The following is a 27,930-nucleotide window of genomic DNA, read 5'->3' as shown; positions in this document are numbered from 1 at the left end:
ATTTTAATGCTAAAATTTAAATTGTCAAGAACATTTTTTTTTTACAAATTTTATTTTAAATATTTTACAAAATCAGAAAAAATAATATACTTACAAATTTGAAAAAAATCTAAAAATTCGTTAAAATTTGAAAATTTTGAAAATTTTTAAAAAATGTGAGTTTTAAAATTTCAAAAATTCTACAATTTTTTAAAAAAGCATAGCATAGCATAGCATAGCATTGGTGTCTACCCGTAGCTGCTACTTCGTTATTGACCAGGACCCCTAAACATTGCTCCGTGGACCACAGATGAAAAGTAGGAACCAATCATCACCCCTTCGCAATTTTCAAAGGTCCCTATCGTGCTGATCAATACCGACGCCGGCCACGACCAGTGGTAAGACACGGGGAAGTGGATGGGAATGTTAGCCGATACTTGAGTGATGGGACCGCCAAATCGACTGCGTCTCCGACAAAGTATCACATGAGTTTTGAGGGGTTAGTAAGAAGGGTATGAGGTCAGGATTCACTGTGGTAGGTGATATGACCATGAGCAATTTGTTTATCTGTTGAAATTTTAAAAATCTTAGGCAGCCGGCTGCGGAAAGATACCTATCTAGGGATTTAAATATAGTATTAATTCGACCGCGATTCTCCAGAAATTCTCCGTCGGCGTGCCTTCCGATCAACGGTGATGTAGGAAGGGCTTCATTCATTAAAATTATTTTATATCATAAGCCTTAAAACATATCCGTCGACGTGCCTTCCGATCCTCGATGATATGGAAAGGACTTAATCCAATAATACGACTTGCTTGTCTCAAAAAACAAAAATCGGATCGTTTCTATCGAAAACTATATAAAGAGAACAAAAATAAAATTCATCGGCCAACGAACGCGCGAACAAAAAATAAATGAAAAAAGAAGAAGAAGAAATCCAATCACCCCATGTACACAAATAGCGACACAAAAGAGACGGAAAAAAACGAAAAAAAAACAGGACTGCGCGTCCACACAGGCACCGCACTACTGATGCCATTATTTAATTATAATGACCAATCACCCCATGCACTCTAACAGCGACACAAAAGAGACGGAAAATAGCACGAAAAAACAGGACTGAGCGTCCACACAGGCACCGCACTACTGATGCCATTATTTAATTATAATGACCAATCACCCCATGCACTCGAACAGCGACACAAAAGAAACGGAAAATAGCACGAAAAAACAGGACTGAGCGTCCACACAGGCACCGCACTACTGATGCCATTATTTAATTATAATGACCAATCACCCCATGCACTCGAACAGCGACACAAAAGAGACGGAAAATAGCACGAAAAACAGGACTGAGCGTCCACACAGGCACCGCACTACTGATGCCATTATTTAATTATAATGACCAATCACCCCATGCACTCGAACAGCGACACAAAAGAAACGGAAAATAGCACGAAAAAACAGGACTGAGCGTCCACACAGGCACCGCACTACTGATGCCATTATTTAATTATAATGACCAATCACCCCATGCACTCGAACAGCGACACAAAAGAGACGGAAAATAGCACGAAAAAACAGGACTGAGCGTCCACACAGGCACCGCACTCTCAAAAATTCTACAATTTTTTAAAAAAAGTGCTACAAAGTGCTACAATCAGAATACTCAAAAAGATCTATTTTTTATAAATTCAAAGTTCTAAAGATTCTAAAATTTCTTCAAATTTTAAAAATTAATCAAATTATAAAAATTTTACAAATTTTAAAAATTCACCAAATTATAAAAAAAATACAAATTTTAAAAATAATACAAATTATAAAAAAAATACAAATTTCAAAAATTATTCAAGTTCTAAATTTTTACAAATACTACAAATGCTCAATGTTCTAAAAACTCAAAAAAATCTACAAATTTAAAAAAAAGTCCGAAACGAAACTATTGGCACTACGCCCCCCGGGGCATGGCCTTCCTCTAACGTGGGATTTCTGCTCCAGCGCCTCTGACGAGACAGGAGAAACCGGGACCGACGTTTTACTTCACCATCCGATAGAAGCTCAGTGGATAAGGCGGGAATCGAACCCGCGTCTCATAGCATCATCGGGATCGGCAGCCAAAGCCGCTACCCCTGCGCCACGAGACCCACAAAAAAGTCCATAAATTCTAAAAAAAAATCTACAAATTGCAAAATTCTACAAATTCTCAAAGTTCTATAAATTCTAAAACTTCTACAAATTCTACAAATTTTAAAAATTCTACAAATCCTAAAAATTCTACAAATTTTAAAAAATCTACAAATCCTAAAACTTCAACAATTCGAACAATTCTCAAAGTTCTAAAACTCAAAAATTCAAAGTATTCTATAAATTCTAAAAAATCTACAAATTGCGAAAAATCGTAGAGCTTTAAATTCTTGAAATTCTAAAAGTTCTAAAAATCAAATTCTAAAAATTCTACAAGTTCTTCAGAATTCTACATATTCTTGAAAGTCTACAAATTCTAAAAAATCTTTTATTCTTATATTCCTTAAATCTTTAATCTTTAATTCTTAATTCTTAAATTCTTAAATTCTTAAATTCTTAAATTCTTAAATTCTTAAATTCTTAAATTCTTAAATTCTTAAATTCTTAAATTCTTAAATTCTTAAATTCTTAAATTCTTAAATTCTTAAATTTTAAATTTTTAAATTCTTAAATTCTTAAATTCTTAAATTCTTAAATTTAAATTCTTAAATTCTTAAATTCTTAAATTCTTAAATTCTTAAATTCTTAAATTCTTAATTCTTAAATTTTAAATTCTTAAATTCTTAAATTCTTAAATTCTTAAATTTAAATTCTTAAATTCTTAAATTCTTAAATTCTTAAATTCTTAAATTCTTAAATTCTTAAATTCTTAAATTCTTAAATTCTTAAATTCTTAAATTCTTAAATTCTTAAATTCTTAAATTCTTAAATTCTTAAATTCTTAAATTCTTAAATTCCTAAATTCTTAAATTCTTAAATTCTTAAATTCTTAAATTCTTTAATTCTTTAATTCTTTAATTCTTTAATTCTTCAATTCTTTAATTCTTTAATTCTTTAATTCTTTAATTCTTTAATTCTTTAATTCTTTAATTCTTTAATTCTTTAATTCTTTAATTCTTTAATTCTTTAATTCTTTAATTCTTTAATTCTTTAATTCTTTAATTCTTTAATTCTTTAATTCTTTAATTCTTTAATTCTTTAATTCTTTAATTCTTTAATTCTTTAATTCTTTAATTCTTTAATTCTTTAATTCTTTAATTCTTTAATTCTTTAATTCTTTAATTCTTTAATTCTTTAATTCTTTAATTCTTTAATTCTTTAATTCTTTAATTCTTTAATTCTTTAATTCTTTAATTCTTTAATTCTTTAATTCTTTAATTCTTTAATTTTTACTTTAATTCTTTAATTCTTTAATTCTTTAATTCTTAAATTCTTAGATTCTTAGATTCTTCAATTCTTAAATTCTTAAATTCTTAAATTCTAAATTTCTTGAATTCTTTAAATCTTCAGTTCATCAATTCTTCAATTTTTCAATTCTTCGGTTATTCAATTCTTCAATTCTTATATTCTTAAATTCTTATTTTTTTAATTCTTCTATTCGTTTATTCTAAAATTCTTAAATTCTTTTCAAATTTAAAATTTTGAATTTATTAAATTTTTAAAAGTTATAAAGTGTTGTTGATTTCTTTTGTTTATCAATATTTTTTTCTTATTTTATAATTTTGTTTTCCCTTAAAAATCACAAGCGCACGCACCTTGGAATTTTTATTGGTCAAGTTTATTCCGAACTTCATACTTCATACTTGGCTTTAAAAATGCAAAGAAAAAAAAACTTTTTAGCTACGTTCTACCAAGAATTACAAAAAATTGCCAAGTATCGATCGCAGTTGATTTGTTAAATTTATGTTTACAATCGAAAACCACTTCAAACAAATTTTAATAAAGCGCAATGTCTACAAAACAAACCCACCTAGAGTTTCGTTTATAATGCAATCAATTATGATCAAAACTGGCAAAACTGGTTGTAGTTGAACAGTTCTCTACGAAATCGATTTTTTTTAATTTTAATTTTTGTATTTTTTAATCCGGCTGAAACTTTTTTGGTGCCTTCGGTATGCCCAAAGAAGCCATTTTGCATCATTAGTTTGTCTATATAATGTTCCATAAAAAATTTGGCAGTTGTCCATACACAAATGATGAATGAAAATTCAAAAATCTGTATCTTTCGAAGGAATTTTTGAATGATTTGGTGTCTTCGGCAAAGTTGTAGGTATGGACTTCACTGAAAAAAAATTATACACGGTTAAAATCTTTTTGGTGATTTTTAATTTTACTTTTTGTCACTAAAACTTGGTTTGCAAAAAAAAAACACCATTTTTATTTTTTTTTTAATATTTTCTCGAGGACATAAAATGCCAAATTTTCATAAATTTCAAGGTTGTGCAAAAAATCTTTGGGGACCATCCATAAACCACGTGGACACTTTTTTGGGAATCTCGAACCCCCCCCTCCTCCTCCTTCGTGGACAATTGTCCATACAAAAAAAATCTTTTTTGTATGGAGCGTGGACAATCGCCATAACCCCCCCCCCCCCCTAAAGTGTCCACGTGGTTTATGGATGGTCCCTTGACCGAGTTATGATTTTTTGAATCAATACTTATTTTTTCAAAAAATCTAAATATTAGTCGCAAAAATTTGTCAACTTCATTTTTCGATGTAAAATCAAATTTGCAATCAACATTCGTGAAATTTTCCGATTTTTTCGAAAACAATATTTTCAAAAATTTAAAATTGAGACTAACATTTCAAAAGGGCCACACATTCAATATTACGCCCTTTTGAAATGTTATCCTTGATTTTAAAACTGAAATGGAAAACTGCGACTATTTTCAAAAAAAGTTATAAATGGCTATAACTTGAAAACGGTGCACTTTATGAAAATTTCACTAAAGTACTTTTTGATTGCAAATTTGATTTTACATCGAAAAATGAAATTGAAAAATTTTTGCGATTAATATTTCGATCTTTTGAAAAAATCTGTATTGATTTGAAAATTCATAACTCGGTCAAAGATTTTTTGCACAACCTGGAAATTTCTGAAAAGTTGGCATTATGTCCCCTAAAACATATTTAAAAAAAATTAAAAATAGTGTTTTTTTTTGCAAATCAAGTTTTAGTGACAAAAAGTGAAAAATCATCAATTTTTTTTAACCGTGTATCATTTTTTTTCAGTGTAGTCCATATCCATACCTACAACTTTGCCGAAGACACAAAATCGATCAAAAAATTCCTTCAAAAGATACAGATTTTTGAATTTTCATTCATCATTTTGGTATGGACAGCTGCCAAATTTTTATGGAAATTTATATGGACAAACAAATGATGCAAAATGGCTTCTTTGGGCATACCGAGGGCACCAAAAAAGTTTCAGCCGGATAAAAAAAATACAAAAAAATCGAATGACCGATATCTGAGAGAATTGCTCAGTTCTCTTGCGTACGAAGCGCATGTGAATTGATGATGGCAGTAGAATTGCTTTCAATTTTACACAGGGGCAAAGGTGTTATTTTGACTGAAAAGCTATCACTATGTGAAGCAAAAGCTGGATAACAACTTCTGCTTTATAACTTCCATGTGGGTGTAGGCATTCAAAACTTATTTTTAAATGGTATTTTAATCAAAATTGTACACTTTTTTTCAATATGTAGCTTCAAAGTTATCTTAACTTAAAGTTTTAAATGTTTTCTGTGATCCTAATGCTTATCGGCCTGTAAAATTTCCTTCTCTCCTCCTCTCCACAGGTCCCCCTGAACATTGACCGGTGTCCGGTGGAAGAGATGAAGGCGGCCGAAAACGAGGGCCGGTTCGACTACGACCCGAGCACCGGTGGCGAAGCGTCATCTTCCGGCGCATCTGCAGCTGTGACCGCACAATCCGCCGGAGTGGTAGGACTTTTCTTCATTGCAACATGTTGAAGTTGATTTAATACAATTCAAAAACTTTTCAGCAACCACCCAAGGATGACCGACCCACCGTGGTGCCAGCAGCGACTTCCACGGCCACCACAGCCGCCGCCCCGATCAAGCGCAAGAGCTCGCTCGAGGACTTTGAGTCGGAGATCGAGGCGCTCAACCTGGACGATAACATTGACACTTCGGTGAGTTGTTTGGGGGATTTTTTTATGCAAAAGATTTTCCTTTAATAGTTGTTTTGAAACTTTCCAGGATGTAAATATAGACGACGAGTTGAGCGACTGAGGTGGGAGTGCGTTGCCGCAGAATGGAAATCCCCCACTTTTTAGTAGTCGTTAGGGCAGAGTATATTAGAGTTTAAATATAATTATTAAAAAAAATGGTAAAAAATAAAGCAAACAACACACACAGAAGACACACGGACGGAAGGACCGCAAAGAACAGGAAAACAAAAGCATGCATGTAAGAAAGGAAAAAAAAAGTATTTTAAAATCGCATAACGATAACGACACTCTTTTTTGCCTCACTTCTCCCCCTCAAGCACATTATCTAACCAGAAAAAAAGCAAAAGAGATGCATTTAAGAAAGCGTGTCTCACAATTCCATGGTTGAGATGAACAAAACTCAACTCTCACACACAAACAAACAGAAGCTAAGCGATTTAAGTTTGTTGGTTAATAATGAAAACTTAACGAAAAAACTGTGTAATTTAGAACAAAGTTGGTACTTTATTCTGTGTTTCTCATCGTGCTAGGGATTATTTTTTGTATGTTATTATTCTATCGATTGAAACGCAAAAAAAACGCAATGCTATTATCATCGTCGCTGCAAATTATTGCGAATCTTTATATATTTGTTTAGTCTTCTTCTATGATTGGATCGTTGCGATGGGACGTGAAGGAAGACAAGATAAAGTAAAACGTAAAGTGAAGGTGGAACCATTCAAAAACACACAGACACAAAAAAAAACAAGAAAGCAAAACCCTTAAATATAAGAAAATCCAGTATATTGAAACAAAACTGTGTGCGTTTAATTTTTTTTCTTAGCAATCCGAAAGACATTAGGTGTCCATAAATGATGATGTCATTTTTTTCGAAATGATCGTTTTATATGTCGGTCGTTTTTTCCAACACAATTGTTATGCTTATTTGTCTTAAATTTCCAAAACATTGCAAATAAATTATAAGAAATTCAAGTCAATTTTTTTTCAATTTTAGAATTTTTGAATAATAAATATTAGACTGCATATTTTTTTTTAATTTTTGATTTTAGAAATTTGTCATTTTGATTTTTTTTAATTTACGTTTTCAGAATTTTCGAATCAATTGATTTTGAATTGAGGAATTACAAATTTTTGAATTCAATTTACAATTTTAATAACTTTGGAATTGTACGATTTAAGATTTTCTAAAATTTTGAATTAAAATTTGAGAGGTTGAAATTTGAGGATTTGAAAATTTAGAATTTGAAATCCCGGCGTTTTAAATTCTTGAATTTAAAACTCTAAATTTTTAAAAATTTTAGAGCATGAGATTTTTTAGTTCTAAATTATAAATTTTAGAATTTTGAAATTTTAAATCTTAGGATTTAAAATTTAAGAAATTTAAATTTTAGAAAATTTAAAAATTTTAAAAATAATTTAAGAATTTTAAATTTTTTGAATTTTAAATTTCATAATTATAAATTTTAGAATTTTAGAATTTCAAATTTTGTAATTTAAAATTTTATAATTTTAAATTTTAAAATTTTATAATTTTATAATTTAACATTTTTGAATTTAAAAATTTAAATCTCAGAATTTCTAAATTTCAAATACTAGAATCAAAATTCTAAAATTTAGTTCAGAGTTTTAGAATTTTTTCCTTTAGAATTTTTATTTTAGAATTTTAGGATTCTGATTATAGAATTTAACAATTTTAAAATCTTAGGAATTTCAATTTTCATAAATATAAATTTGAGAATTTTTGTTTTGGATTTTTTAATTTCAGAATTTGAAGTTTTAAAATTTAAAATTTCAGAATTTAAATTTTTTGAATATTGAATTTAGGAATTTAAAATTTTTAAATTCAAGAGTTTTTAATTTTAGAATTTTAAATTTTAGAACTTTAAATTTTTGGTTGCCTCTCACCCAGTCGGCTTATTTTCGATCCCAGACAGTCCCGGTTTTTTCGAGACTAGATTTGTCTGACCACGCCTTCCCAGACGGTCCCAGTAGCATTTTTCGAGACTGATTTGTCTGACCACGCCTTTCGTCGGACGGAGGAGTAAATGTTGGCCCCGGTCTAACCTAGAGGGTTAGTTCGATAGCTCCCCTGGGTCCTGTCTCGGTGGAGTCCCTGGTAGGCAGTTGGACTCACAATCCAAAAGGTCGTCATTTCGAATCCCGACGTGGATGGAAGCTTAGGGACCATCCATAAACTACGTGGACAATTGTCCATACAAAAAAAACTTTTTTGTATGGATCGAGGACAATCGCCAAACCCCCCCCCTTCCTCCCCCCCCTCTCCCTTTTAAAGTGTCCACGTGGTTTATGGATGACACCTAGTTTTTTAAATAAAATTTTGAATTTAAATTTAGAATGTTAAATTTTGGAACTAAATATTTCAGAATTTTAAATATTAGAAATTTAAATGTCCGAGTTTTAAGTTTTAAATTTTAGTATTTAAAATTTTATATTTTTAATTTTTAGAATTTTAGAACCATTTTTTTTTTTATTTTAGAATTTAAAATTATAAATTTAAAAATTTTAATTCAAAGAATTTAAATTTTACAATTTTCAATTTCAGAATTTAAAACATTAGAATTAAAGATTTTTGAATTTTAAATATTTTGCTTATTCTAGAATTCTAGAATTAAAAGTTTTAGGATTTGACAATCTTAGATTTTTAGAATTTAAGGATTTTAAAAATTTGGATTTTAGAATTTACCTTTTTTCGAATATGAATTTTAGCTTGTAGAAAGTTAAAATTTTAGAAATTTAAATAAAAAAAAATTGAAATTTTAGATCTAATAAAATTTAACTTTTACATAATTTGCAGAATTTAATAATGCCGAATTTAAAATTTGAAATTAAGAGCCTTAAAACTTTTAAGCTTACAATTTTAAGAACTGTAAAAAAATAGTTTTGAGAATTTTCAAATGTCAGAATCTTTAAATTTCAGATTTGGTTTTAAAAGTTTCGATCTGAAAATTAAGCAGTTGAGAATTTCAGACATTTAGAATTTTGGATTTCTTACAGTTTTAATTTAAGAATATTAGAATTTTGTAATATTATTTAATATTTTTTAAACAAAGACTTTGAGAATTTTGAACTTCCACCAAATTTAGAATCTTAATATTTTTGAAATTAAAGTCTTTAGAACCTGAGACTTGAGATTTAGGAATATTAGAATTTAGAGATTTAGAATTAAAAACCTGCAGCATTTCAAAAATTAGAACTTTAAAATTCAAGAAAGAATTTAAGAATATTACAATCTTTAAATGAAAAAAAAAAGTTTTTTTTAATAAGGAGTTTAAGAATTTTGGAATTCTAAATTTTTTGAATTACACTTTTTAGTTTTTGATTTACAGAATTTCAGAAATGTAAACTTTAGTTTGTAATTTTTTAGGATTTTGATTTAATTTTTTATTCAGAAGTTTCGTAGATTTTTTTTTATTTTTTCCAATTTTAGAATTAATGAATTTGAGAATTTAAATTTTAGAATAGTTTTTGAATGATTAATCTTCCAATTTTAAAATTAAAGAATATGCTTCTCTAGATTTTTGAATTTGAATTATTTAGAATTTTTTAGAACCTTAAATTATGAAAATTATTAAAGAGTTCCAAATTCAAACTTCAAAATTTTAACATTTATGAAATTCGAATGTTTTGAAATTTAATAATTATTTATTAAAGAAAAGTTTTTTTGTATGTTTTAGAACTGTTGTATAAGATGTTCACAAAGTAATGATTTGTTTTTTAACATTACAACTCTCACCCCCTTCAAAAAGTTGGAACGGTAGCTTGCACTCGCTGGTTTTCGAGCATGACTCAGCCAATCCGGATAATTCTTTTTTAAAGTAAGGATTCAAAAACTACTATTTTTAAACCCATGCAAAATTCTAAAGTTTGATGGATCGGGATTTTAGAACAGTTTAGAACTCTTATATAAAACCAAAAATGCTAAGGTTATCAACAAACTAAATTTGCTTAAAAAAGGAAAAATAAAGTCTTCAATAAAATAAAAGGCAGTAAAAGGGTTTGCGCTTTCTTTCTCAAACTCGTCGGTTTTTCTTTCCAATCCAAAATGAAACAACCAAAGCTGACAATTCTTTATCATGCAGTTCGCGCCGCCATAGTTTACATTTACTTAAAATGCCCATTATTTTTTTTTTATCCGTCATTTACCTACCGAACACCTAACCATATTGAAAGAATCTTGTTTTTTTTTTCTTCAAAAATCATAGGGGGAAACCACTACTCAGATGGAAATTAGGAATAAAATAAACCTTTCTAGTTGATCCATTCTTCACTGATGTACAGTTTACGAGTTTTATAAAGTTTTATGTTGTATATTTGTGTGTGTGTTAATTTACGTAGAAAAGTGAGTCTCAGAAGGAGAGGAAAATGCAGCTTTGTTTCGCGTTGTATTGGTACTGTATCGTAAGTTTAACCTTCGACCGATTTATGTTTGATTTGTTATGTTTTTTTTTAAATGGTTCAATTTAACAAATCAGGATAAATAGTGAACAAAAAAAACTTAAAAATTTGTCGTCTCAATGAAACGTATGCCTTAAAACTCGGGACTAGCTGCTCAGTTTCGCAGAATCTTCGTCATTCAATAGTCACTCCGTCAACATCATTTGATTCAAGCAGCAGCAGCATCTTTACGTAACGTGTTATTATGTTTTGCCCTTTTTGAAACGCTGCCGAGCTTGGGCCTTTGAGTACCGGTTCCGCGGGGGTTTGTGCTCGTTTGGGCCTCCATTTTCCGTGTCCTCCTCTTTGGTTGGTAGAAAGTCTAAGAAAATAAAAAAATGTTAAAATGAAACGATGCTTTACAAATACGCAAATATGTACCTTCTAAAAGATTGAGCGGCGGGTCGAGCAGTCCCTTTCGTTGCAGCTTTGTGTAGTAGCGGATCAGTTTGGCGATTCCGTAACCGATGGCGGAAACCACCAGCACCACGAGCACCATCAGTGAGGTGTACTGAAGGGACGAGAAGGTGAAGCATAATTAAATAAAAACAAAGACTTTTTTGGCTGAAACATTGTATGTACTTTCTGATCTTAAATTTCTCATCATAAATTAAAAAAATATATAACTTTAGAAATTAAAAAAAAAAAGATAAAGAGAAATTTTAGAAATAAAACTAATGCATTTCACGACCAAAAAAACTATATTTATAAGCAACTTTAACATTTAGTTTTGTTTTAATATTTTCCCAAATCAACAGACCTTGAAAACTGTACAAAAGTTTTGTAATTTAAGTAATTTGAGAAATTCAAAAAAAAAAATTAAAGAGCTTCTGATTATCAGTAATTAAAAACGAGTATAATATAATATTTCTGAAGTTTTAAAAATTTCATCAACTAAAAAATAAAATATTCAATGAAAAAAATAGAAAGTAAGAAAATATAAGAAATTTAGATTAATCTGAAAATGATTTTAATTTAAGAACTAAAGAAAACTAATAAAGAAAATTTTAGAAATTAAAATAAAAAACATAGAGTTTAAATTTGATATCTTTTACCATAATCTCCCTAAAATAAATAATAAATATGCAATAAAGTAAATTTTACAAATTCCAGAAATTTACAAATTAAACCAATTCACTGAAAAAAAGAAATCCAAAGATTTTTTGCAAATTTAAAATTGAAAAAAATACCAAATTTAAAAAATAAAAACCACAATTTAATGCATTTTAAATCTTGAGAAATTTGACAAATTAAAAACAAAAAAATGTTTTTTAAATAAACCTCAAAAAATTGCAAAAACAAACAAAATTGAAATAAGAGATTGTTAAAATTCTTATTTTTTTAATAAAATGCTAAAAATTTTAAACAATACGAAAAATTAAAAGATTTATGATAAATTATATATATTTTTTTAATTTAACTATGTGGGTTTAGAAATTTAATAAATTTAGGAAAATCATTTAATCATGAGAAATGAGGAAATTAAAAACCAAAAATAAATATATTGAGGAAATTCAAGAAAATTGCAGCAAAAAATAAATCTAAATAACTTATAAAATGTTTGCGTTTCAAAAATAGGGTTATTAGGAAAGTTTTTATATATAAACAGAAAATAATAAATTTTGAAAACTGAAGTATCTTAAAATTGTTAAATATTTTTTTAAAATAAAATTTGGAACATTGGAAAAATAGAAATCAGAAATCTGGAAATTTAAAAAAAAAACTATTTGAAATTAAAGAAATTAGAATTTTTAAAGAAAAAAATCAAATAATTTAGAAGTTTAAGAAACCTATGAAAGTTTTGAATTTAGAGAATTCAAATATTTGTAACAATAACAAGAATTTTAAATTTATCAAAAATTGAGAAGTTGGAAAGAATTGAAAAAAATATTATAAAAATAAAAAAAAATAAAAAAAAACATTAATCAGGAATTTTAGAAATATATTTTTTTATAATCAAACAAATTTAAAAAAAATAAAAAATTAAGAAATTCAAGAAATATTTAAAATTTTAGTAAATAAAAAAATTAAGAAATTGAAAAAAATTAAGACGTTAAAAACTTCATCATCCCAGTACGAGAATCGAACTCACGACCTCTGGATTGGAAATACAGCACGCCGTTAGTCGAAACCCATCCCCTACCGGTCAGTATTCCCAGTGAGCAGATTTACTCTTTGAAGGGATCTGACTTTGCCGAGCCAGACAGGAATCGAACCCATCACCTTCCGCTTACAAGGCGAAACCCGTAACCTCACGGCCACGGAAGCTCGACGTTTAATAAATTTAGAAAATATTACAAGTTAGCCAATTTAAGAAATTTTTGGAATAGAAAATTAGAAATTAAAATAAAATTAGCAATTTACAAAATTTTGATAATTGAAAAAAAGGTTCAGGATATTGAAAAATAAAAATAAAATTTAAACATAGAAAAAATTAAGTAAATTAAAAAAAATATTTCAAATAGAATATTTTTTATTTTACTCTAGCAATTTCAATTTAAGAAGGTTTAAAAAACTAAAAATATTTAAATTAAATGCACTAGTATAGATTAGGAAGAAAACTTAAAGAATAAAAAAACAGGAAAATAAAAAAAGAAAATCAAAAATTCAACAAATTTTTAGTAATGTAAAAAAATAATTGAAAACTTAAAGTATTTAAAAAATTATAATTAAAGAAAATTTTGAATTTTGGCCAATTTTAGCAATATTTTTCTAAATCAAATTGCGATTTTATTTTTTTTCTTCAATTTGTTAACAATTCCTAATTTTTTTAAAAAGTATAGTAGTTTTTTTAAATTGATAAATTATAGATATTTTGATAGTTTTCAACCCTCTAGTGCCCAATTTTTTTTCGAAATTTTTTATTTTTCCCGTGTTCAAAAGGACATTTTGAGCAACTTTTGTTCTGCGAAAAAGTTTACTTCTCTTGTTTAATGCTTTTCTTGTTTTATTTTTATTTAATCTTTTTTAGTTTATGTTTGTTTTTGGTAGTATTTGGCCTATTCTACCACCTAATATAATTACATTTTGCCTATCTATTTGCCATTAAAATTTAAATTGTAAAAAAAATCGTAGATACATAGTCTGGTACACTACAAAAATTATTGCATACTTCTTTTTACTGAAAATATAGGAAATGCCAAAGTTGACCCCTAAAAAAGACATTTTTTAAAACATTGGAAAAGTCACATAAAACAAAAAAAGAAGATTAGATCCATAGATTTTCTAAAATTTTAAGAGTTTTTCTTTCCAATGCTTTTTAAAGATTAAAACTTGGTCGAAATCCTCGAATCCCGTAGAAGGCTAAATTTTTTTTAAAACTTAACCCCTTCCCGCCCAGAGCAAAATCGAAAATTGGATGAAATTTTAATAATGATAAGTTAGAATTCTATATAAACTAATGCAAGTTGAACCAGGTTGAAAAAATGCATGGTTGCAGAGAAATTCAATTTTTAAGACAAAAACTCGTGGTGCTCTGTAGTAACCATGGGCGTGAGAGGGTTAAGAGTTAAAAAAAAATCTTTTTTATATAATTTTTTTTGGATTCCGTGTTATCTTACTGCATTTTTATTTTTAAAGCACTAACAATAGCTTGGAATTTTTGGCTGAAAACCTGTTACATAAAAAGCTGAATTTTTGAGCATTTTTTTAAAAAGGTTTCATGAGTCTTGGGTTTCCTATGTTAAAAGGACATTTTGAAGAATTGATCTAGACTTCTGGGATTATTGCTTAAATCATTAGGTATGTTAATTGTGAAAGATTTGATAATTTTCCTAAGAAAACCGTGCAACATCTTCACCCACTAACTCACCCTAATCGTCGGCTTGTCCGCCAGCAGCATATCGGCCATCACGATGGCCATCCCCACGACGCACCCAATTCCAGCCCCCATCACGGGCATCCGCTTTTCCCGCTCCACGTCCTGATTGCTCAGCTCGGCCGACTTCCGGGCCGCCTGTATGATGCCCATATCCTGGGGCTGCAACTGGAGCGCCTTCCCGTACGAAAGCAGCGCCGTGTCGTAGTGGCCAACGGCCATGTGAACCTCCGCCTTCCGGAAGTAACCCTTGGCCCAGGTTGGGTTCAGGCCGATCGCTCGGTCCGCGTCCTCGTTGGCGTAGAAGTACTGCTGCTGCTTGAGGAACGCAAGGGACCGATTGCTGTACAAGATCGGATCGGCCGGACTCAGCTTGATGGCATGGCTGTAGTGAAGGATCGCTTCCGTAAAGTTGCCCGCCTTGACGCACCGGTTGCCCTCATCCTTGAGCTCGTCCGCCGACAGGTTCAGGTTGGCTTTGCCCCCTTCTTTCTCGGGGGCCGTCGCCACCGATTCGGACGGTTCCTTGCTGGCGTTTTCCTAAATCCGGAACGGAACCAATTAGCGCCCTCAAAAAAAGTGTCAACAAAATAATAACTCACCACCATCCTCCTCCTGGGTTGAACCTCCCGCGACCAAAAAGGACCTTTCCTCTCCGCGAGCACGATCTTATCAGTTCGGTATCGATTTTCGACCTGCCCCCGTCTAATTAAAACATCTTTTTTTTGCTTTCCTTTTTTTTCGCAATCACAATCCGTCGACGACTTCTCTCATTCAGCCATTTTTCCGATACGCAAGGAAAAACGACTGAATGGGTGTAGGCGGGTGGGTTGATCGGGCGGAGTGGGGTGTGTTGTTTTGCAGCCAGCAGCTGAATGAAAGAGGCGAAAAGAAAACTGTTGACATCGAGAACTGTCAAAAGCAGAGTTGCCAGCTTCGGCGAATCGGAACGCGGTGGTCTCAGAAAAGTTATTTTTGAAGAAATGTTATTTTATTTTTTGTCCAATATACAAAATTTTCATTTTGTGCTCTGTCGGTGTTTTTAAATTTTCTGACTTTTCAAAAACACCCAGAAATGAAAATTGTCTAATGTAAAAAATTTCAGGAACACAAGCTAAAATGTGCGAGGATTGAACTTATTTACCCAGTCACGAAATATTCTAGCAGAGCTGGTTCTGTCAGAATCCTGCTAGAACGGTGGAACATTTCTGCTAGAATGCTGTAAGAATATCCAGCTCTGTAAGAACTCTGCTAGAATCCTGCTAGAACGTCGTGACTGGGATGCTGTGTCATGCTGTTAGAACTCTGCTAGAATCCTGCTAGAATGCCGTGGCCGTGTAGGATTGTACCGAGGATTGAACAATAAGTTTTCGTAGCAAAACTGACACACAAAACCAAAACTACTTTTTGTTTACGTTGAATGTTCTTTGAAATCTTGAATTTTTCTTTTAATAAGTCCTAAACATATAAAAACACAAAACCTCTGTTCACCAAATTTGACAAATCTAGAGTTTTTTTAAAGGACCTATAGGCTATTGTCTTTCACATTTGTATAGGTCCTTTTCCAAAAAAAAACTCTAGAAATAGACTTTTTTTGCTTAAACAATCACACTCAAACCCCGATGGTTTGACAACAATTGTTGTCAAACGAACGGGGTCACTTTTAAGCTTAACACCCCTTTTACACGGAGTTCACACACACCACCAAATGTTTGTTTTGATAGTGTGCGTGAGCGCCGTGTAAAATGTGACAGTTCGTCACTTTTAAGTTTGACTTTGACCAACCAACGGGGTACAAACTAAAAAACTGTCAAACGAAAAGTGACCAGCCACCGGGCGTTGAGTGTATAATTTGAATTTTAATCTGTCAAGATTTGGTTAAATATTATCGCAAAGAATTATAAAATCTGTGCAGATATGGTCAAAAACAGGTAACAGCAGGGGACTTCAACGAAATGTCACACCAATACAAACGAAGCGTTATTGTTATGGCCAGTTACTCACTTTTTGATTTTTTTGTGGCCCGCGGACCCATTTTGAATGATCATGTAAAAGTGATTTTATACTTTTTCAAAATTAGAATTATTACCCTTTTTTGACCTTTTTTTGTTTGGAAAAATAAGATTAATATTTTGATCCCCATTTTACGACACAAATATTTTGTCCAATAATCATAATAATCAAAACAATTTCACATGTTTCAATTTGAGTAAACTAGTTAATCACTAGTAAACTAGTTAACCAAACATCAAACACGTTCGAATTTGACTTTGGTAATTGTATTTATTTCGTTATTAACACCTAAACTCCAAAGCTCGAGAAAAAGGGGAAATTTGTATAAAAAATCCCCCTTTTTCTCTAGCTAGGGAGTTTAGGTGTTAATTAGAAATCATAATGACCCTTTTCATGAAATGACCATCAAATTTACTTTGCACTTCGAAAACTTCAAAATATTACCCGCGCACCACCAAACCGAAGTGCGCATCTCTTCTGTTGCGCGAAAAATCTGTTGCGCCGTACAAAAATTGAGTGGTTTGTCGTAATCGTGTACATCAGCCTGTGGCACAACAGGCTTTGACAGGACACAATATCAAGGAAATTTACGTGCAACTTGCTGCTGAAATCCATTAAAAATGCATTCCTCTGCATTCAGAATCATTTTGATCATGGTCGAGTTTATTCAAAAATAATTTGAATCTTAATTTGTTTTCGATGAAATACGTGTTATTCGCCAAAATGTTTTTTTCGTCGAGAATACCATTTTTTGAAAATAATGATTGAAATTCAACTTTACGGGAGTTTAACTAATTTTGTAACATTTTTTCATTGAAATTACATGTCACAATTTTCGAAATAAAAAAAGAAATTTTAATGAAAGTACAAGTTGAAAGTTCATACAACTTGATTTTACCTTAAACAATAAAATCAACATTACTGATCAAAAGTGGCATTTTGTCTTTTCTATTATTTTTTTTTATTAACGAAAATGTCTTAAAAATAACAGAAATTTCAGAAAACTTCAACATATTTTTTTTTAAATGGCCTATTTTGTAAATTTTGCCCGTAAGCTCATTTGAGCTTCAAATTTGGTCCGGCCTTCAAAAACTTTGTGCACTCCGCCTGAGCTAAATTATACTCTTTGGTAAAAGTATATTCTGGCATCACGGAATTTTATTTTGATTTTCCGCGATTCGCCCCTCGTTTTAAATGCCCTGCGGAAAAACCAAAACATTCCCCTAAACAACTGTCAACTGCCTCGAAAATTCTCTGATTTCATTCATTTTAATGACTATTGTTCCAACTGGTGCTTTACAAACAGTCCCGTTAGAGAAAATCTATTGTTTCCAGCCTTTATGAATGGCTGTTCGCCCAAAAAATCCGCTTGAAATTCCCATTCATATCGCAGAATCTGTATCGTCAACTCAAATGCCAGAACTGTCAGCTGTCAGCTGGCCCGCTCTCTCGCGAGAGAGAGAGCCTGTACAGTTCGCTCTCTCCGCTCTCCTCGCCTCGGAGCAATCCACGAACACAGTTGCCAATCAGTCGTAGTGTGGCCGTTTCGGGATTTGGGCGGACATATGACTCGCTGCGCAAAACAGAAAAGAAGAATAAGTGTGTGGCAGTGGCAGCAGTAGTAGTGGTGGGAAGAAGCCTGAAGAAAAACGGCAGTGTGGCAGTCGTAAGGAGGTGGAGAAGAGAAGGAAGGAGAAGACAAGAAGAAGGAATTTCGTGAAAAACTAGGGATTTACTACGCGACTCTCTCTTTTTGTTGTTTTTCTTGTTTTGCGCCCGAGTTCTTTCTCGTTTTTATTGTTCTGTTTCACAATTTCCCGAAGAAAACCCGAGTAAAAAAACGGTGTTTCGGTCGCTACGCGAGAAAACTGCTGCAATTTTGCTTTCGAAAATAAAAAAAGGAAATATTCGCGATTTCTTCTTCCTCGTTGTGCTTTTACAAACCATACCGTTTAATTTTAATTCGCGAAACGCAAGATTAAGAGTTTTCCCCGTGAGGTACGTGAGCGTGTGTGTTTGTGTGCATTTCGTGTGTATGTGTGTGTGAGCGTTTTCCTCCACGCACGCACACACCTAGAGAAACCAACAAAAAGAAAAATCATCATCCGTCATCACTTGCGCGGAGTTTTTCCGGCTAACTTTGATGGTCAATCTGGTAAACACATGGAAAAGTTTGCGGAAAACCTGTCAAAAGCCAGGCTTTTTTCTTGTGTGTGCCCAAAAGACAAGACATTCACAGTAGGCCGCAGTGTGTGGAACTTACACACGACGAAAAAAACTAAAATCGAGTCCAAGGCCTGCTGGAAGAGTGAGTGAATGCGCACAGGCTGCTGGTAGTTGTGGGAACCTGTGCGTGTGTGTGCGCGCGACGTGACGTGACGGAGAAGTGAGGTGGTCGGGCGCAGACTGGTCATTCGGGTTGGTGGTGGGGAAATCGAAGGAATTTTGTGGTAATTTTACATGAAAATGATTCAAAGAAGTGTCTTTGATTGGTTTACGTTGAATCTGCAAGTAAATTTTACATTGTATGTTATGGCAGTAATCTAGCAAATTGTTTAAAATTGTTCTTTCTGTACACAAAACTTATTGTGCACAGCTGGTGATGAAAAACTACTTAGAAATAACCAAAATTTTATGTTGTCAATAAAAAACTACATCGATTTATTGTATTTTACTCTTCTGGCAACATATTTTTGGTTTTATAATATTTTTTTAAACTTCAAAATAAATGTTTACCTTGAAAAGTTGAATCACTCATAAACAGAAGCAAATTTACACATATTTAATGTAGTAAATTAAACAAATTAAAGGACTCAGATCGTTTAGAACTAACTTTCTTTGGATGTTTTGACTTTTCTAAACCAAAACAACATAATAACATCGTTTTAAAGCTTCGAGTAAAAATTACAAGAAACACCCTATAAAAAATATTGTACTTTCTAAAATGTAAAATTTGATGGTGATACATAACTGATTTTATGATGTAATGTGTTACCTCTATTTATGTTGTAAAAAAGGCATTTGCACATAAAACTAGTTTTACACTTTTTCTGATTTAAAATTACGAATTTTTGGGCTATTACTGGTAGCGAAATAATTTGAGATTAAATTGTGAAGCAATTATAAAATACATTTTAACTGAAATACAACAGCAAAACCAGGGTTGTTACGGACGGCGCGGATCGCGCGGATGGCGCGGATGGCGCGTATCGCGCGGATCTGGCGCGGATTTGCTGGCTAATTTTGCTCAGGCGCGGATTTCGCGCGGATAGCAATTTTGATAAACAAATTAATTGAGAACGATAGAATTTCTTCCAAATTACAAAGGAAAATATTTTTAATAATTAAATAAATTCAATCTTTTTCGTTGAGTGCAAAAACATCAATTTCTAAGAAGTTGTTAATGAAGAAAATTTTCTTCTAAAAATTATTGATTTTTTTTTCTTAATGCGAAACTTTGAAATAATCTTCAAGGAGCGATTTTTTTAATGTATTGAGATTTGTTTTATAAATTTAACATTACATTACAAATCATTATTTTTAAAACATCTGCTTAACAATTCAAAAAAATACCAATTTTATTTAAATCAAAATAACAAAATTCGAAAAATCACATGATTAAGAAATTTGAAGCTATGAAACTTTTTAGATTTTCTATGTTTTTTCAATATAAAAATTTGAATTTTTAAATTTTTGGTTTATTGAAAAAATAAAAATTCTATTGCCACTCTGATTCAGGTAGAATTGATTCTAATCCCAATCATCACAACATTACGAAATCTACTTAGAAATCTGCTAAAGTCTCCGTCTAAAAGCGAAATGTAATGTTAAAATTTAAAAAATAAGAAATCGGGAATTCAACAATTTGAAATTTCAGAATTTACATATTCAAAAAACAATAAAAAAAATAGAATTCATAATTTGAAATTGTCAAAACTTACAGACTCAATTAACGTGAAGAAGTACGAATTATTAAATTGAAAAATTAAGAAAATATTACAATTGATTTTTTGTTAATTTTTAATTTTTTAAGAAAGTTCTTAAGTTATCAAATTAATAAAATTATTAAATTATTAAATTATTAAATTATTAAATTATTAAATTATTAAATTATTAAATTATTAAATTATTAAATTATTAAATTATTAAATTATTAAATTATTAAATTATTAAATTATTAAATTATTAAATTATTAAATTATTAAATTATTAAATTATTAAATTATTAAATTATTAAATTATTAAATTATTAAATTATTAAATTATTAAATTATTAAATTATTAAATTATTAAATTATTAAATTCTTAAATTATTAAATCATTAAATTATTAAATTTTTAAATTTTTAAAGTATTAAATTATTCAATTATTCAATTATTCAATTATTTAATTATTAAATTATTAAATTATTAAACTATTAAATTATTAAATTATTAAATGATTTAATTATTAAGTTTTTAAATTATTATTTTTTTGCCATTTTCTTAGTTGGGATCATTTTCGGAGTCATATTTTAGTTTAGGGAAATTTAGTTAAGAAAATAATAGAAATTTCGTGTTTCGATTTTCCCGAGTAAAGTTTTGGCGAGAATTATCAAGTACTAAATCCCTTGATTTCATAATTTGGTGATTTATTTTATAGTTTTTAGTTTTTATATTTTCGAATTTAATTTTTTTTCCTGAATTTCTTTTTAAAACAACTATATTTAAAGTGTTGCAAAAATGCTAATATTGTTTCAGAAATGGCAAAAAAGGTTCCATTTGGTACAGGTGGAATATGATTCCACAACTGATCAACGGTACTGATCCAAATGCCTTCTGTATTATTATTTTTTCGTTTAAAATTTCATTCATTTTTTACTCTCTTCTATGTTTGTCGCGATTTTTTTATAGGGCGCGGATTTCGCGCGGATTGGGTTTTGGGGTCGGCGCGGATCTGGCGCGGATTTTTTCTCGACTTTTCCGTAACAACCCTGAACAATAATAATTTGATTGTTTGTGTACACGCATTTTTTTATTCAAGAAGTAATGCTTTGTAAACCTCAAAAAGGTGTCTTGAGTTATGTCTGGTTTGAAAGATAATTTCAGAATTGTTTTCAAAAGCTCGATTGGTATTTTGGTAAAAAAGGAAATTGTTGGAAACTTTCTCAGCTCTCAAAAAAAATAATAAAATTAAATTCCAATATTGTTTTGCTTTCATAGTATACTTTTGAAATGCAAAAAATAACATTTTAAATAAATTAGTTTAAAATACATATAAATCAATACATATATTAAAAATGGTGCATTAATTTAATGTCATTTTCGATTATATTATTTATGCTAAATTTTGAGATTTATTTTGACAATATTTTAATTTTTTCAAAAATTTAATGTTAGATTAATAATTCTAATTTGGCACTATCCTAAACTTCAGCACCAAAGATTTTGGAAACTTATATTTTTGTAATACAGTCCAGGTTTGTTGGGATAATCGAATCACGAACAAAAAAATAGTTTTTTTTTCGTTTTTTTTTTCTTTTTCTTCTTTTAAACATCAAATTCGAGTTCTGCGACCACATTTTAGTCAAATTTGAATAGTTGATTGCCTATTAAATAATAACATGCATTTTTTTCAATATTTCATCACTGCCATATTGGACGCCATCTTGGATCTAATAATTCTAAATCACTTTAGCGTAAATTTGGGGGCATAATGAAGCTCGACAATCCAAAATTTGACAGCGAGAAAAAAAATTGTTTGTGATTCGATTATCCGAAGTGAAATTTTTCCAAGGTCTTCGGATAACTGAGTCTGTGCTGTATAAAGAGAAATTGAAAACGACAAATTACGTTTTCTTTTTACCTATTTCAACAAAAACAGTCCTAATCATAACTCAAAACATTGTTTGTTTATTTTGAAATCATAAGAACATTAAATCGATCAGAAAATCCCTTCTCACAATCGAATTTAGAATATTCACGTGCGTATTTTGTATGACTAGCCCTTAAAATTGTATGGAAAATCGATAATGCCTATTCGCTTATTTTAACATTTTAAGTGTAAATGCACAGTGTTTCATTCAAATAAAAAAAAAATAAAAAAAAACAAAGCAATGATGATTTACGAAAACCAAGAGCACTACTCAAAAAAAAAAATTAAATAATGTTTTCTAAGTCCGTAAAAAACGTAAAAATTAAATCCTCACATCTTAGAAAATATTGGTGGATATTTAAAATTAAAGTTTAGGGAAATATTATTATTTTTCGGTTAAATGTATTTTCGTCTTCAACATTTTTTTTCATTTTTTTACTATAATAAAAAAAGTCAGAATTTATCCATTATTTCTGTATTATTTAACCGATGTTCCAAAAACTATAAATATCAAAAATATCAATACAGTCCAGACTCGATTATCCGAAGGCCTCGGAAAAATTTCACTTCGGATTATCGAATCACGATTTTTTTTCGGTGTCTTATTTTTGATTGTTGAGCTCAGGGGCGCCGACTCTGGGGGGGGGCACGGTACTTTTTGCCCCCCTTAAAATTAGGCAGGTGGGGCAGCCCATACATTGTGCCCCCCCCAGAAATTTTAGAAGAAAAATATTCTTATTTTGAATGTTACAAAAAAAATCACAGAAATAATTGAAAATAATATTTAAAACTGAATTGGAATTGGATAGAATTCTTGTAAGCGAATCTGTAAAATAGTTCAAAAACATTTGTTGTTTTTTAAATCGACAACGTTTCATCTATACTACTGCGCTCTCTTATGCTAACTAGGTAGGAAAACCAGCTAGCTTAGTATACAAGAGCAAACTTACGCAAACTCTTGTCAAAACAATCATCAAGTTTTCAGACGCAACATTCTGCGATTTGCCATTGTAGATCAGGATTTAGCGAAAATGAACTGAAACACTTTTCAAAATGTTCATTTGATGACAGCTTTACATTTAAAAAAATGCTGATAAATTCGATATTTTTTTGAGTAATTTTAGGTAATTTTTTTCTTGATTTCTTTTTAAAAAATTGCAAATTTTTGGTCGTATCAAATTGCCATAATGCTTTTTTTGATTTTATTAAAAATCGTTTGTGTATCTTTTTGGTTATTCTAAAATTCTGAAATTTTGAAATTCTTAAATTCTTAAATTCTTAAATTCTTAAATTCTTAAATTCTTAAATTCTTAAATTCTTAAATTCTTAAATTCTTAACTTCTTAAATTCTTAACTTCTTAAATTCTTAAATTCTTAAATTCTTAAATTCTTAAATTCTTAAATTCTTAAATTCTTAAATTCTTAAATTCTTAAATTCTTAAATTCTTAAATTCTTAAATTCTTAAATTCTTAAATTCTTAAATTCTTAAATTCTTAAATTCTTAAATTTTAAATTCTTAAATTCTTAAATTCTTAAATTCTTAAATTCTTAAATTCTTAAATTCTTAAATTCTTAAATTTAAATTCTTAAATTCTTAAATTCTTAAATTCTTAAATTCTTAAATTCTTAAATTCTTAAATTCTTAAATTCTTAAATTCTTAAATTCTTAAATTCTTAAATTCTTAAATTCTTAAATTTAAATTCTTAAATTTAAATTCTTAAATTTTAAATTCTTAAATTCTTAAATTCTTAAATTCTTAAATTCTTAAATTCTTAAATTTTAAATTCTTAAATTCTTAAATTCTTAAATTCTTAAATTCTTAAATTCTTAAATTCTTAAATTCTTAAATTCTTAAATTCTTAAATTCTTAAATTCTTAAATTCATAAATTCTTAAATTCTTATATTCTTAAATTCCGAACAAATAAATTGATGTTAAATTTTCGATTTTTTTAAACATTGTTTTTTTGTAATTTCCAAATTTCTGATTTTTTAAATTTCTGAACTTCAACTTTTGATTTTTGAACATTTTTAAGCCATGAGTTTTTTTTTAACCCTAGGGTTTTTTAAACTTTTTTTAAATTTTGGAATATTTATTTTTTTTTTGTTATTTTTTTCTTAATTGCAGATTTGAAAAAAATGTTGTTTTTGATGCTTATTTCCAATTTCTAAAGTTCAAAATTTTTGCTTTTTACTTTTGTTTTCATTTTTAGAATATTTGTGTTGTTGCAGGCCAAGGATTGATACCTAAGAGCATGCAATGGCACTGACCTTGTTGCGTGCTCTTCGGTTGACGTCCACGTAAGGAACATCCTGGAAGGAGCGTAACTAACTACATCCGTAGTTCTGTTAGATCATCCGAATTATCTTGATCAGAACAGTATAGCTCTGGTTCCTTGCGAGTGTCCTATTTTCTTACCTCCACGTTGGCTTGGTTTTCATGATGACCTAGCTGGTGGCCTGTGGAAACGGATCGTAAACCTTTGACCACCGCGGGTCAGAGTCGAGACGGCTAAAAGAAAGGGGCGCGACAATGTGGGAAAGGGAAGTAATTTGTGATTGTAGACGGTATTGTTTTGATTCGCAATATGTTGAGTCAACTGCTGTGGATGTACCTGAGCATCGCAGAACGGGGTTTCTCTTCTTTCCATTTCAGCTAACAGCTATCTTCTGTTTATTATGTTTCACTGATTTTCTAAAACGGCGTCTGTTTACTATCCTTCATTTGATTTCGATTTTACTTATTTGATTCTCTTATTTCTCAACGCTTTTCCACTCTATTTTACCAATTGATGCTGCTGTAACAAACTGTCTGCTTTCCCTTAATATGGCAGCGATGTCAATTTTGTTTATCATGTGCCATTTCTTTATTTATCTATTTGAATAATTTCTAATTTCTACTATCTTTCTTTTACTATTGATTCTTTACATAGTATATTTCCTTCACTATCTATTGTTTTGAAACTTCACCTTTTACTTAAGCAAGTGAGGTTCGAGCCCTTAATCAATTTATGGAATGATTAAAGGATTAACAAAAATATTACTATTGTACTTTTGAAAAACATTTCTAAAATGCTTAGGACCAAAATATTGTAACAAAACACCGCGACAAAAGAAATAGCAACAGATAAACACGATTCAACATTAGGGAAGATTTCAGGAGAAAACAATATACAGTAAATAACAATTATTTTTTGAATTCAAACTAAAAATAAAACAGTACTTGCTTAAATGAAAATTGATAGGCACACTATAAATGGTTAGGCGCTTATACTTACATCAAACCCTACGTAATGTACCACCCCCGGCCGGCGTAACCGGAAAAGAAGGTGTGCATGCCTGGCACGAACACTCAAAGCGTGTTCTAGCGTGTTGCTCGTACTGACTCAGAGCAAGGGTGAGATGTAGGTGTAAGGGCAGTGCGTGTTCGTCGGGAACCTTGTGCATAAGATCGGTCAAGGCCCGTTCTTACACTGAAAATTGCGAATTGCGAAGTTTTCATTTTTAGAATATTTGTGTTGTTGAATTTTAAATACCTGATAATTTTTATTATTGACTGTTACTTCTGGAAAATAAGTGAGAATATGCCAATTAGAAGGAATTCGCCTTTCAAACAAAAAAAAAAACATCTCCCAATAAACATTCTCAATCACGTTTTAATAAATTATCTTTTCAAAAAAAAAAAATGGATTCCGGATGAAAAAACTCTTACCACATCGTTATATTCAAATTGGTAAAATTCGTGATATACAATAAACTTAAACAGCAAATCGCCACTCTCACCTAACGATTTCGGAAAACAACCGTGCCCCCCCAACATTTTGGACTAGTCGGCGCCTCTGGTTGAGCTTAAGTATGACCCCTAAACTACGCTCAAGTGATTTACATTTCTTTAATCCAAGATGGCGGCCAAAATGGCGATGACGAAATATCTGGAGTTTTTTTTAAAAGGTCCAATAAATTAAATTTTCAGTTTTTGCTTTTTGGGTGTTTTTCAATACCCCTGACTCAAGGCGGTTTCAAAAACACCCAAAAATCAAAAACTGGAAATTTGATTTATTGGACCTTTAAAAAAAAACTCCAGGTATTGAAAAAAATGCATTTTATTATTTAATAAGCAATCAACTATTCAAATTTTACTAAAATGGGATACCTTCGGATAATAGAACTTCGGATAATAGAAACTTCGGATAATCGAGGCTTCGGATAATCGAGTCTGGACTGTATCTTAAAAAATGTGACCACTCTGCGCTGAACCGAAAATAAAATTAAATTGTGGGACTTTTGAATGTTAATTGTTTGATTTTAACTGCGAAAATACAATAATTTTAATCGAAGATTTTTCACGTACGTGACAGATTGTATGCTACTGTGTGTGTATTTGTGTTTGTTTGTGTAGTTAATAAAAAAAAGATAAAAACTACTCGAAAGAAGTAGACATTTCTTGGGACAAGTGAAAATGTGTGTTTGTGTGTGTGTGAAAAAAAGGAAGTAATTTCGCGATAAAAAAAGAAGCAGGATTTTCCTTAACCAAAAAACCCCCCTCACTAAGCAAAAAAAATAATAAGACAAACGGGTTCCTCATTTTCACACAAATACACACACACACACACACACACACACACGCATTCTCAGGCACAAAATTCGTTCACACAAAAAGTGCCAGCAAATCATAGTAGTCCTTGAGCAGGCACACACAATCAATCAAGACAAGCCGAGAGACAAACTCAACTCAACAGAGTGGCCATTGATGGCGGTAGTAGTAGTGGTGGTAGTAGTCAGTCTTGAAATGGAATGAATGTACAACTCAACAACAACAACAACAGCACCACAAAAAAGAGATCACAATCTGTCGTTCTCGTTTTGCTTGTTGTTTGGCCCCACTCACTTTTTACCTTCACCGTGAAGGTGGCACTCTGGTAATTGTGAAATTTGGAGGCTATAGCATGAAAATCTTGAGTAGCTTGATTAAAGTTTTAATTTGCGACTTGACGAAAAAAGCAAAACATCTTGTTACCAAAGTAAGCCGGACAGGACAAAGGATTGTTCGGGAAAACTTTGAGATTTTCCTTCCTCGTTTTTTTTTCGGAAAAGCACGGCCTGCTGCTACTACTACTATTGCTCTTCGATGATTGCACAAAGTCGTGCACACACACGCACACACTTTCGTTCGTGCTCGCTCACTCTTTCGCTGGCCGTCGAAGACGAAGAGACAAGGAAAGACGTAAAAAATTAACAGAAAATTGTTACCATTTTAGCACGTCGTTATAATCAAAACGTAAATATTACAAAAAGTAATTAGAATTTGCGTGCTACGCGGAAGCAAACAGAAGAAACCAAGAAGAAGAAGGGGAAGATAATACAAGCAAAATATAATATATTGAAATCAAAAAATTTCCTGATCACACGTTCGCCAATCAACCCGAAGTGAGCAAGAAGAATAGTTGCAATAGTGAGTGAGTGAGTGAGTGAGAGAGAGAGAGAAAGAAGGAGAAGGAAGGAGAGAGCGCTACGCGCTGCAGCTGTGTGTGTGTTTACATCTCCTGCACAAGTCTGTGTCTGTGTGTGTGTGGTGTGAATTCGTGTGTAGCGC

At 30.5% G+C, this 27,930-nt stretch overlaps 2 protein-coding genes and 1 long non-coding RNA gene across 7 annotated transcripts in view; 2 read left to right on the top strand and 1 right to left on the bottom strand.

Annotated features, from left to right (window-relative positions):
• Positions 1 to 6,995, top strand: part of LOC6035878 (coatomer subunit beta') — a 157,604-nt gene extending 150,609 nt beyond the window's left edge. For all 4 annotated transcript variants that reach the window (XM_038252521.1, XM_038252518.1, XM_038252519.1 and 1 more), the window contains 3 exons: positions 5,805 to 5,948; positions 6,011 to 6,160; positions 6,228 to 6,995. In XM_038252521.1, the coding sequence (XP_038108449.1) occupies positions 5,805 to 5,948; positions 6,011 to 6,160; positions 6,228 to 6,260 (327 nt within the window). In that variant the 3' untranslated portion in view covers positions 6,261 to 6,995. The remainder of the gene's footprint in view (positions 1 to 5,804; positions 5,949 to 6,010; positions 6,161 to 6,227) is intronic.
• A 3,289-nt stretch (positions 6,996 to 10,284) lies between these two features.
• LOC6035877 (small glutamine-rich tetratricopeptide repeat-containing protein alpha) lies at positions 10,285 to 15,351 on the bottom strand. The gene is made up of 4 exons (XM_038256548.1): positions 15,074 to 15,351; positions 14,466 to 15,011; positions 11,036 to 11,165; positions 10,285 to 10,976 (listed from the first exon to the last, which is right to left on the bottom strand). The coding sequence occupies exons 1-4, from the start codon at positions 15,077 to 15,079 to the stop codon at positions 10,858 to 10,860; spliced, it is 801 nt and encodes a 266-aa protein (XP_038112476.1). The 5' UTR covers positions 15,080 to 15,351; the 3' UTR covers positions 10,285 to 10,857.
• A 2,667-nt stretch (positions 15,352 to 18,018) lies between these two features.
• On the top strand, positions 18,019 to 27,731 carry LOC119767721. 2 transcript variants are annotated; one of them, XR_005277674.1, is made up of 2 exons: positions 18,019 to 18,482; positions 27,596 to 27,731. It is a non-coding gene; the product is annotated as an uncharacterized LOC119767721 (long non-coding RNA). The 2 variants fall into 2 exon arrangements; XR_005277673.1 differs by having other exon boundaries at positions 18,019 to 18,639.
• The last annotated feature ends 199 nt before the right edge of the window (positions 27,732 to 27,930 follow it).

Source organism: Culex quinquefasciatus, chromosome 2 (assembly GCF_015732765.1).
Source record: "Culex quinquefasciatus strain JHB chromosome 2, VPISU_Cqui_1.0_pri_paternal, whole genome shotgun sequence".
In the NCBI taxonomy this organism is placed as follows: domain Eukaryota; kingdom Metazoa; phylum Arthropoda; class Insecta; order Diptera; family Culicidae; genus Culex; species Culex quinquefasciatus.
This window is presented reverse-complemented; position numbering and strand designations above follow the sequence as displayed.